Source organism: Cyprinodon tularosa, unplaced genomic scaffold (assembly GCF_016077235.1).
Source record: "Cyprinodon tularosa strain WSP-4 unplaced genomic scaffold, ASM1607723v1 ctg14, whole genome shotgun sequence".
In the NCBI taxonomy this organism is placed as follows: Eukaryota; Metazoa; Chordata; class Actinopteri; order Cyprinodontiformes; family Cyprinodontidae; genus Cyprinodon; species Cyprinodon tularosa.
Window position 1 is genome coordinate 978374 of NW_024038220.1, and position 11792 is coordinate 990165.

General features: G+C 40.1%; 1 protein-coding gene across 1 annotated transcript; it reads right to left on the bottom strand.

The window, feature by feature from the left end:
* Positions 1-3870: 3870 nt before the first annotated feature.
* Positions 3871-11516, bottom strand: lfng (LFNG O-fucosylpeptide 3-beta-N-acetylglucosaminyltransferase). Its single transcript, XM_038278246.1, has 8 exons — positions 10995-11516; positions 7472-7520; positions 7180-7282; positions 6947-7100; positions 6774-6859; positions 5676-5841; positions 5506-5591; positions 3871-5421 (listed from the first exon to the last, which is right to left on the bottom strand). Exons 1-8 carry the CDS (start codon positions 11376-11378, stop codon positions 5355-5357), a joined length of 1095 nt encoding a protein of 364 aa, XP_038134174.1. The 5' UTR covers positions 11379-11516; the 3' UTR covers positions 3871-5354.
* Between the last annotated feature and the right edge of the window lie 276 nt (positions 11517-11792).

Genomic DNA, 11792 nt, shown 5'->3' on the forward strand with positions numbered 1-11792 from the left:
GGGCTCACTGACAGAAGTGGGGCTGCCGTACACTGGCGCCACCAGGCCCTCTGACCTGACAGTAGACAATGCAGGTGAAGTGTCTTGCCCAAGGACACAACGACACTGAAAGTCGGAGTCGGGGCTTGAACCGTCAACCCTTCGATTTCAGGGCAAACTCCTACATCCAACGCCACTGTCGACAAAACCATGAAATGAGCAAAAAAGAAAGAAAAAAAACAAAGCAACAAGTTCATCATCATGGTACTTCACCCAACACAAACACTTTAGTGAGAGCAAGCATAGCTACCAAAGAGAAAGCAATGGTTTATGTTGGTGCTATTTATTTTATCTCTGATGTCCTGTAGGAATCCCACAAGGCTCCATTCTTGGACCAAACATTTTTATTGCAACACTCTAAACATTAAATTATATACAGGTGCTGGTCATAAAATTAGAATATCATGAAAAAGTAGATTGATTTCAGTAATTCCATTTAAAAAGTGAAACTTGTATATTATATTCATACATTACATACAAACTCATATATTTCAGTTGTTTATTTTGTTTAATTTTGATGATTACAAATGACAACAAATGAAAATCTCAAATTCATCATATCAGAAAATTAGAATATTGTGAAAAGGTTCAAAATTGATGGCCCCTGGTGCCACACTCTAATCAGCTAATTAACTCAAACCACCTGCAAAAGCCTTTAAATGGTCTTTCAGTCTAGTTCTATAGGCTACACAATCATGGGGAAGACTGCTGACTTGACAGTTGTCCAAAAGACGACCATCGACACCTTGCACAAGGAGGGCAAGACACAAAAGGTCATCGCTAAAGAGGCTGGCTGTTCACAGAGCTCAGTGTCCAAGCACATTAATAGAGAGGCGAAGGGAAGGAAAAGATGTGGTCGAAAAAAGTGTACAAGCAAGAGAGATAACCGCACCCTGGAGAGGATTGTGAAACAAAACCCCTTCAAAAATGTGGGGGAGATTCACAAAGAGTGGACTGCAGCTGGAGTGAGTGCTTCAAGAACCACCACACACAGACGTATGAAAGACATGGGTTTCTGCTGTCGCATTCCTTGTGTCAAGCCACTCTTGAACCACAGACAGCGTCAGAAGCGTCTAAAGAGAAACAGGACTGGACTGCTGGTGAGTGGTCCAAAGTCATGTTCTCTGATGAAAGTAAATTTTGCATTTCCTTTGGAAATCAAGGTCCCAGAGTCTGGAGGAAAAGAAGAGAGGCACTTCATCCACGTTGCTTGAAGTCCAGTGTAAAGTTTCCACAGTCAGTGATGGTTTGGGGTGCCATGTCATCTGCTGGTGTTGGTCCATTGTGTTTTCTGAGGTCCAGGGTCAACGCAGCCACATACCAGGAAGTTTTAGAGCACTTCATGCTTCCTGCAGCTGACCAACTTTTTGGAGATGCAGATTTCATTTTCCAACAGGACTTGGCACCTGCACACAGTGCCAAAGCTACCAGTACCTGGTTGAAGGACCATGGTATCCCTGTTCTTAATTGGCCAGCAAACTCTCCTGACCTTAACCCCATAGAAAATCTATGGGGTATTGTGAAGAAGAAGATGCAATACACCAGACCCAACAATTCAGAAGAGCTAAAAGCCACTATTAGAGCAACCTGGGCTATCATAACACCTGAGCAGTGCCACAGACTGATCGACTCCATGCCACGCCGCATTGCTGCAGTAATACAGGCCAAAGGAGGCCCAACTAAATACTGAGTGCTGTACATGCTCATACTTTTCATGTTCATACTTTTCAGTTGGCCAACATTTCTATAAATCCTTTGTTTTTATTGGTCTTCAGTAATATTCTAATTTTCTGATATGATGAATTTGAGATTTTCATTTGTTGTCATTTGTAATCATCAAAATTAAACAAAATAAACATCTGAAATATATGAGTTTGTATGTAATGTATGAATATAATATACAAGTTTCACTTTTTAAATGGAATTACTGAAATCAATCTACTTTTTCATGATATTCTAATTTTATGACCAGCACCTGTATATTTATGATATTTTACCAGATGCTTTCCCAAACCCTTTATAGGGCAAGTTAGCGTTTTTAATCAACTGCATACTCCTTACAAATGGAGTCCCCCCCGTCCCTCAGTGATTTCAAGAAGCACAAGATCTATATCCAGTCATAGAGCAAAGATACTGCTACATGGCTGTACATCTTATTTTGGCATTTGACCAATTAGATGAGGCCTTGAATGATATTTTACCTACTATAAATTAAGTAAAAAAAAAAAAAAAAAACAATTCAAAGAAGGTAAAAAGCTAATTGAAAAGTTAAAAATTAAAGTAAAAAATTTAATAAGACCAGTTAACAATTATATTTAGGTTTGTAAACTATAAAATGTAAGTGCCAGTATCAGCATTAATGCCTCTAAAGTTATGTTGGATCAAAATAAATGTGTTTCTTTCACTCTTAGAGTGTTTTTCATGAATTTCTTATAGAAACACTTTTGTTATTTTTTTTTATATATTCGGGAAAGTTGCTGTTTCTTTTTATTACACTGATATTCATTTTTGCCATCCAAATATCCATATTTTTTGAATGTTACAAAGGTAATAAGGTCTTGTGCTGGATTCCAATGACACTATTGGCTTGAAATTTTGATTTTTATAGTATTTCACTGAGTAACACTGGGTTAACATCGAAAAGTTTGTTTTTGACATGATTTCTTACACATGCAAAATAAGACATACACTAGGAATAGCTCTAAAAAATAAAGGTTTGTGATTTTCAATTTAGTCCTGAAACATTTTTCACTTAATTATGTATTTTAATTTGATTCTGGATTATGATCTTTTATTCAAAAATTCTATTTAAAAAAGTGAAATTTTATTTCACAACTTATAAACCACATAGGCCCATATTTACCATAATTCAATGATACATTTTTGAATTAAAAAGCACACTAGAAATTACCAGATTAAAAGTGGTGACTATTAGTTAGCAAAATATTGTATAACATTAATACTATAGTGCTGTGTGAGAGCTTAGAATTATTGAAACTCTTTACTGCTGGTTTGTTTTTTATAAGTAGATTTATGATTAATCTTAAATATCTGAAGGATCATCCAACTTATGTGAACATCATCTTTGTTGGGTTAAGATCAGTTTTGTTCAATAGAAGTTTGTATGTTTTAAAGTCTGGTGATTATTAGGTTACTTTTATATTATCTTGCCGTTAAATTAACATATCTTCACCCAAACGAACATACTTATATGTATACTTTTAAAGGGTTTAGTCATGATGCTAAATTAGCATTTTCCCTTCATACGACTGGATTCAGGACTGTAAGAAAAAAAAAACACACTAACCTGTACATCTTAAATGACAAAAAAAATGCTTTTCATTTCATACTAACAATTAGCAATGAACAACTTGAATCTACTTTTTTTGTTTTCCACTAATAAACAGGCCTGCTGTCTACACCCTGGCCACTAGATGCTGTAGAAACATTTATTGGTAATATACACTTCCTTAAAGTTTCTATCTTTTCTTTTTTCACTAATAAGGTTTATCTATTCGGATATTTCATCTCAGATTAAAATGACGGGATGGAGATTAGATAAATTAAACAAAAATAATGAAAAGAAAATGTATCAAAAGTTATTCTGTGACCTTAAATACATTACCAGAAATAACTACTTCACAGCAACTGCAAAAGTAAATATAAGAAAGTATTATATTTCTTATTGTGCTTCACAACTTTCCAATTATTTATAGATCTTCCTTCTGGTTCTGCATCCTCTTCTTTTTATGAAACTTAATGATTGACTGAGGCTGGGGGGAAAAAAAAAGCAATTCTATATGAAGACAGAAAAAAAACATAACAACAATGTAAAAGGTTCTCAGTGGTTAAGCACATTTATTCAACTTTTCGGGTCCCACCATGGGTCCCAAGACGGTTAATACCAGGATCAGCTCATAATCCCTGAGAAGTCAGATGTGGGAATGAACTGTAAAAACCCTCCAGATACTGGAGAATAAACACCAATCATGTCGTACAGTTCAAAGCAATACCACGAAAAAATAAAATAAAACAAATCCCGGCCGAGTTATTTAAAACTGGTTAAACCCACAATGAGAAAATGACATTCTAAGCATATACAATCCCTATTCTTTTAAACAAAGGTGCAGTATACAATACCGCAATAAAGATGAAACCCAATATGGGTGAGAGAGAACACAGAGGGATCAAAACACCTCCATGTGGAAACACTGACGCTGCGCTCACCTCAAAGGCCTGAACAATAGCTGGCTGAATTTATGCATAAATAAGGACCAGCAGAGTTAATAATAACAGATATATCCTTTGTTGTATCTCTGAAAGCCATAACAGACAATACGATCAGATGTCAATGTTTCTTGGCTCTTTTGGCTAATAAACAGTGAGCGGGTCTGTAGAGGTGAGCTTCAAACATCAGGTTATTTGAAACACAGCTGTGCAATTTTTAAACAACATAAAACATTTCTCAAAGCAGATTCTAACCCCCCCTCCCAAAAAAACACAATCTTTCCCCCTATTGCTTTTCCCTGATTGTAACTAATGCAAGCAATGTTATAAAATACATAGAAACAAAAAGGGAAACTAGATTCTTAGGGGGTCATTTTCTCTTGTTTAGCTTGGAATCAAATCTGAAGTATGTCATTAAAGGACGTAAACTCGGGCAATTAGTTATAATCTTTAAAATAAGGAGGAAAAAGTGCTTTTTTTTCTGACATACTTCAGATTAGGTCCCTCACAGAAAAATGTATTTGGAGATGTGCCAATTGCCAGCTTAGGTTGTGGGAAAAGTAACATTGTTCATGAAAAATTACAGCAATATCTTCATTTCAGAGCATTAATCCGGAGTCATCTGGACCAGAACTGAAGGCAAATACAAGGGAAAAAATGTTTCCCGTTATAAAAGATCTCACTGCCAATCATAGTCCTGAGTGGCATTTAAGTTTTTAACAGAAAAAAAGGAAAGCTGGCAAAAGGTTAGAATATATGAGGATACATTCTATGAGAATTGCTTAAGAATTTACAAGCAACATTTACATCACAAAAGCACAACTGATTGCCTGCAAAGCTAAGTGGTAAAAGCTACTTCCGTCCGACAGCCGAAATCCTCCACCCAAGCTTTGTTGGACGAAGTTGTGGCGAAGAGACAAAGTCCAAAGATGGGCCGCACAGCAGCCTAGTAAAACCATTAAAGACCGCGCATGGCTGCTGCGAGAACGCAGCAGCAACGCAGTCTCATACCAAAAAAACACTGGTCCCCGTGAGCCTTTCAGATACCGAGGCGCGACGGGGACGAGGATGAGAAAGGAGCAGTTGCCCTAGAAGGCAACCTGAGGGGGACACCATGGTGTGTCTGGATACAGGAGACAGTGAACAGACCTGAACCTGGAAAAACAGAGATCAGGGATTTAGATCAGTGGAAAATGTGTCAAACACCTGCTTAAATAGGAAGCAGAAAAAAATCTCCACCTTGATGGATCCTCCTCCACAGGAAAAGCCCCTTTCAAGCTGATGATGTTGCTCTTGTTTTCAAACATCCCATAACTGAGAGTGATCTGGAAGCAGAGGGAGAACGATTATTCAATGATGGGTGAAGAATGTCCAAAGAAGAGAACAAAAATGTTCTGCCAGGGTCTGACCTGCTTGTGAATCTCAGATCGGGACACCTGTTGCAGGTTTTCCAGGTGGGAGTGAAACAAGCTGCTCCGAGTCAGAGGGACCCCCAGAACCGACTCAATGATGTAGCCGATGGTGCAGTCATCAGGGAGGCGGATCTTCTCTGCTGTGTTCATAAAGTGACCCCCACTACAGGCAGGACAAAACAAAAACATGAAGTTAAAGGTCCCAAAAAAAAAAATCTTACTTTTTCTTTTTGAATATCTCCCAAAAATTCAATATCTTTACAATGTTAGGATATTTACATACACAGTTTAGAAAGACGTATAATCTCTTGTGTCAGACATTAAATCAAAGTGAGCTTTTCTTGTCTTAGTTCAATTAGGAACAACTGATATAAAAATGTCTTACATAAAAATACTTTGTTTATGTGTTGGGTGTAGAAAGTTGGGCTGAAAGGCCACTCAGGAAGGAAGAGGTCATTAATCAAAAGCAAATTAAAGGAAAAAAATGTTCTGGATGTGTCTCCTCTAGTCTGTAGAAACAATTTGAAGAGTTGGCCACTAAACCTGATAATACATTGGAATAGAAAATGAGAAGCGCTGAAACTAGAGAGCAGCACCGACTCATCTGTGAGAGCTTTTCTGCATTCACTGAAAAGATGGCATTATGAGGAAAGAAACCATGTGGAAATATTGAAGCCATGTCTCAAGAATTCAACCAGAAATAAGACTTGGACACAAACAGATCTTCAAAATGAGTAATGACCTTTTACCAAAACACCAAATGAGTCAAGAAAATGGCGTGTTTAAGTGTCACAAAATTCAGTTACACCACTTCTGTTAGGAGGAAAGCTCCAACAAGCTATTGACAGGCTGATCAGATACACAAATGTTTGACTCAGATCAAACAGTTAAAAAGAAATGTCAACATGTAGACTTTTGGATTTAAAGGTTGAAGAAACTATTTTTGAAAAAGTTTCCTTTTGCATTATCCTGCCATTTTGAAAAATGTTGGTATTGCTAACGGACGTTGAACAAGAAGAAATAGTCTTATTTAATGTCAAGAAACAGAAATGTATGTCTGGAAACATCTGGTTCTGATTCTAAACTGGTTCTCACCTGGCCCATGGGCTCATCTTTAGTGCCAGACCGCGGCTCACGCAGAAGCCGGCTCCTCCCGTGGCAAACCAAAAATTAACGGGTTTCTAGATGAGGACAAAATAAAAACGATTACTATATTGGAGTTTCTTTTAAACAAATATTATACAGCCTTAAAAAAAATTATGACTCACCATTTTGTTGTCACCCAGCCTCTCTGTGGCCTCTATTGGCCGGTCCAGGCTGGGTTTCCCGATGTATAAATCCTGGGTGTGGGGGTACTGAGACAGGTGCTTCACAAGGGTCCGAACATTCACATAGTTATCGTCGTCTACATGGCAGAACCATCTATGAAGCAAGAAAGGATAAGACAAATGAACTCTCAGACCTTCAATGCCAATGCCTGTCACCAGAAAGAGGGGCTTACTTTTTCCCCGACTCGATAAACTTGTCGTATTCCACCGCCATCTTGCAGGACAAAGCTTGCCGGCTATGAGCTGCAGAGCAGTTGGTGTTGATTGCGTGACTTCCTGCAACCAACATGACAAGAAGAAACAGAGAGAGTATTATAGAATGCACAATCAAAGGAGGCTTTATTTAAAGTCAAAAAAAAAAAAAAAAAAACCTCAGGCAATTTGTTTTGACATTCATAAATTCTATTTCATAGGCTGTTTCTGTCTAACAAAGCCCATCTCAGTGGATTTCCCCATAAAACTCACCGATTTTCTTCTTAAGCTCATCGTCCTCTCCGTCTGTGAAGATGTAAGTCTGTGAACAAAGGAAAGTCAAGGATAAGATGGCTTATTTTAGAATAAAATAAAAAAAAGCACTTTGGCTGATTACTTGGAGCCGTCATACGATCAAATGAAAAACAAAGTCCTGCTTCCTCGCATGCAGCCGCTGTGATTAGCATCAATCAACGTGTCTTTTATGCAGAGGAAAACACACTGCCTTAAACAGCCCTCTGCTCCAATAAAGGCCTTTTGTCCTGCGTTTAACTCTCTCCATGGCAACCATGGAGCCGCCCTGAAGCATCGCAGACAACCAACAAAAGAGGAGGCAGACTGTCCATCTCCCACCCACTTCCCCCACCCAACATCATGTCCCCCTTGGAACAGCCATGCCGCGGAGCCTTGCCGTGTTTACCCAAAATGTTACAGCCAACACGCCATCATCTTTGTCCTCGTGGAGTTAAACCTCCAGACTGCAGGCACTTGTTGAATGTACCAATCGGTCATAAAAGAGGTGAACAACAAAGGCCAATTAAGTGCACACAGAGCAGGTGCATGCTGCTCAATGGGAATGATGAAAAGGCTCAAGGCTGCAGGCTTTGTAACTGCCAGGGGTATGTTTACTCTTCACCTCAGGTGAGGCAGCACCTGCCGAACATCACGCCACCTTATCAAGGCCACGCGCCTAAACACGCCAGGTCATGTTTCCTCATGACGGGGCGCTTTGTGCCAGTTAAGGACCCATTTGTTTATTTACAGATAAAGATTTATGTATTTATATAGTAAAGAATGCAAAAAAAAAAAAAACTACTGCAGGATTTTTTTTCTCCGGCAAATTCTGAGCAGACGTTTTTTTGTTCTTTATGCTAAAAGCAGAGAGCCTGTATTTGTTTAAGGCAAGGTGATGGTTTTAGTTGTGAGGGGATCACAGTCTGGCGCTGTTTGCTTTAAAAGCTTGATGAATAGATGGCCTAATCACTAAGGCAGCTGGCAGAGCTGCCAGGGCAATGACAGAAAGGGAGACGGAGGGAGGGGAGGGTTAGGAAAGCAGGAATCTCACCACTGATTAGTAAATCGAAAACCGTGTGTGGCCATTCACCCCCTGTTCCTCCTCATCCTCCCTCTCCTCCTCCTTCTCTGAGCCCCACACGCAGCCAGAGGCTCTTCAGTTGAACAATGCAGAGAGCTTTCATGCTGGGTAAAGTCTCCACTGGGTAAATTCTGAGCATATTTGCCAGCATTTGCATACAGCTGCTGGAGTTAAGTGAAAAGAATGCACTTAGGGGAGATATTCTCCTGCTTTACTTCCATTCTGGAACTTGAACCTGCAGTTACTTTTACAGAATTTGAAATAGAACAAAAAGAAAAAAAAAGGGAAATTACATTAAAAAGCAGAGAAAATCAATAAGTGGGAGGAAGTATGGTGCAATCCAGACCACAGGAAGGACTTGGACGGATGGCCCTGTCTGAGCTGAACGTGGTGCCTGGCTGGCTGCCTCCAGCTCCACAGGAAGGAAGGCCTCCCTTCTTTCCACCAACCATCTCCACCCTGACTCCTTCCCCTCTCTGTACTGGAGCCTTTCAGCACTCTTTGTCAGGAGAAATGTGTTACAAAACAACTCAGGGACATAAAGAGGGCATGATGCATCTAAACCTTGTCTTCGTGCCAAGCCAGACCACTGCTATTTCAGAACCTCATATTAACTCAACTACGGAAATATTTAATCTTAATGTGGCTCTTACGGAACGACTTTCAGTTTCAGAAGGTCAGGTTAAAAAAAAAAAAAAAATCTGATATACAATCTATAACAAATATCTATTTAAATAATGATGCTGTCAAAAATTCTTACTCAGACTGCAACTTTATTTACAGATAACAAAAATGTCTCTTTGCCCAAACAGCAATACAGAGAAGCATCCACCTTTATCCCTCCATTTGACTTTTGCTACAAGTGGGGCTGTTTTCCATCCTTACATTAGTATAAAAATGATCCAAACTTCACAGATGCTCATCAGCTGAGCGTGAGAATCCAAGCTCTGCTGATGAGGACGGCCATATGCAAGCGGTGGGAACTCCAAGCATCATATGGCTGGCGTTAAAGCCGTCCTTTGTTCCATGTCCCCCTGACCACCTGGCACCCTTCCTCTAGGAACTCCCTCTTGCATTGTGCTGCACAGTCTATCCTTTTCTGTCCTTGTGGACCCCCCCAATCCCACCCCCACCAGCTGTCTGCCTATCAGTCCTGCTGTTACCTCTGGAATATGGAGTTCACTAATATCTACTACAGCCAATTAGCACAGATTGTGAAGAGCTGAGAGTGTGTTCAACTCTTTAGTGTGGAGCTGAAACTGCTCAGACTAATGATTACTGATGATGGGTGGTTTCCATATACTGTTCCAGAGGTTAAGAGGAAGAGCTGGTTTTAGGAGGGGAAAGAGAAGTGGAAAAAGAAAGCCTAACATCAAGATACAGACTAGAATTACTTCTAATTTTTACGTTCTTCAAAGAAATAACCGGCCTCTCTTTGTGCACCTCCATGCCAAACCTGCCTGCAGATGCACCCTATTGTCCAATGCTTCCCTTTACAGCTGAACCCCAATTTTCTTTCCCATCCCTTCCAGTGACCCAGACCCAGCTCCCATGTTCCCATGGAGAAAGAGGGAGAGAGGAGACAAGGAATGGGGGGACAGGGGACAACCCACTCCTTTCCTCTCTTTCAGTAAGATGCTTTGTTAGGTCCTGGAAGGGGGGGCAGAGCTGGAGTCGGTGCTGTGAAGCATCAATTGCAACAGCGGCATTCACAGGGACAGCAAAGAATAAGAGGGATAATAGGCAGTGGGGGGGACAGGGGGGAGAACAGGGGGTCCTGAAACTGCTCCCTCCGTTCTCATTGGCATCATTCAGAGGAGAATAAAAAGTGAAAGAGACATCGAGCAACAGAGGCTGTTTAATGCACATTTGATGAGAAGAAACAATCATTCCTCACCTAATTTTAAATTTTTAATTACTTTTTAATTAATCCCAAAATTCCTTCTCAGTTTGCACACTGTTTTAATAAACTGCTTACACTCAGGTCTTCTGGCAGCAGCCTGCTCTGCATACCTAGAACCAGAACTAAAAATGGAGAAGCAGCATTTAGTTCCTATGCTCCACTTATCTGAAACAAACTTCCAGAAAACTTTTAAAGTGCGTAAAGCACTCAAAGTTCCTTTAAATCAGGACTAAACACATTTGTTTATGATTGTGTCTTCTATTCTAGTTAAACAGTTCAACTGAAACATCATTAGTTCAACTTTTTTATCTGCTTTAGTCCAATTGTTTTTAATATTCTTTTTGTTTCTGCATTTTTTATTTCATTTTTTTCTCCTACTTGCTTTGATTCTGTTTTATTTTCCTATATTTTAATCCTGTAAAGCACTTTGCATTGTCTTTGTACTGAATTGTGCTATACAAATACATTTGCCTTGCCTTGCCTTACTATAAAAGGGAAAAGTAGAAGTGCTTTATCACCTGTTGCATGTTTCTAGAGATCCAGGTGTCCAGCAGCAGGTTCAGTCTGGACTGGTGGAACTTCTTAGTGGTTTTCACGGCGATGAAGATGTCAGCCGCGCTGATGTCCTCAGCCGGAGGGGGGTCCGAGGCGGCGGCAGAGGTCCGTGCGGGTTTCTCCACCTCCCTCCGTCCCCGGGTCAGCTTGGTAAAATAGGTGGAGAATCCCTTCTTGTCCCCGCTGAGCCGCGCGCTCTCCTCCGGCGCTGCGCGCGCGGCTGCGTCCTCTCCGTCCGTCACCTGAACACGCTGATGCTGCAGTGCGACCACCAGCAGCAGCAGCAGGCAGAGGCATCCCGTGCACGCTACAGAGATCGCTGTCTTTTTCCCATTATTTTTTAGCATTATTAAAACTTAAAATCAAGTACAAAAAAACAAACCCAAAACTATGAAACGGCGCGACACGCAACTTCGCGCAACAAGTCCATACAGTCCTGCTTCTCAAGATTAAAACACACTAAAACTGTTGGAAATTATAGCAACTGAATGATTCAGATGTAAAGGTAGGGGTATTTATAATCTCTCAGCTTGGCCACGCCCCGTGGGAGGTATGTGGATCTGACTTGTATGAGTTTTTATGGGAGGGGTTTATTTTCAGCACGACCAGCTCAAATTTGTAGGAAGAGGATTAGGGCCACTGAAAAAAAAAGAAAAAAAGTTAACTAATTTTTACATTTTATGTCAGTTTGTTTTTGGAAAAAAGTCAGAATTCTGAGATTAAATTTAGAATTCTGTGATTAAAGTCAGAATTCTGACTTT

What these genes read in the sequence shown, in the direction of transcription:
- lfng (XM_038278246.1), bottom strand. Translation starts at nt 11,378, where the DNA reads ATGCTAAAAAATAATGGGAAAAAGACAGCGATCTCTGTAGCGTGCACG. An exon ending in TTTATCGAGTCGGGGAAAAA is followed by an intron (nt 7,101 to 7,179) that starts GTAAGCCCCTCT and finishes CTTGCTTCATAG; the next exon opens with ATGGTTCTGCCATGTAGACG. An exon ending in GATCTGAGATTCACAAGCAG is followed by an intron (nt 5,592 to 5,675) that starts GTCAGACCCTGG and finishes CTCTGCTTCCAG; the next exon opens with ATCACTCTCAGTTATGGGAT.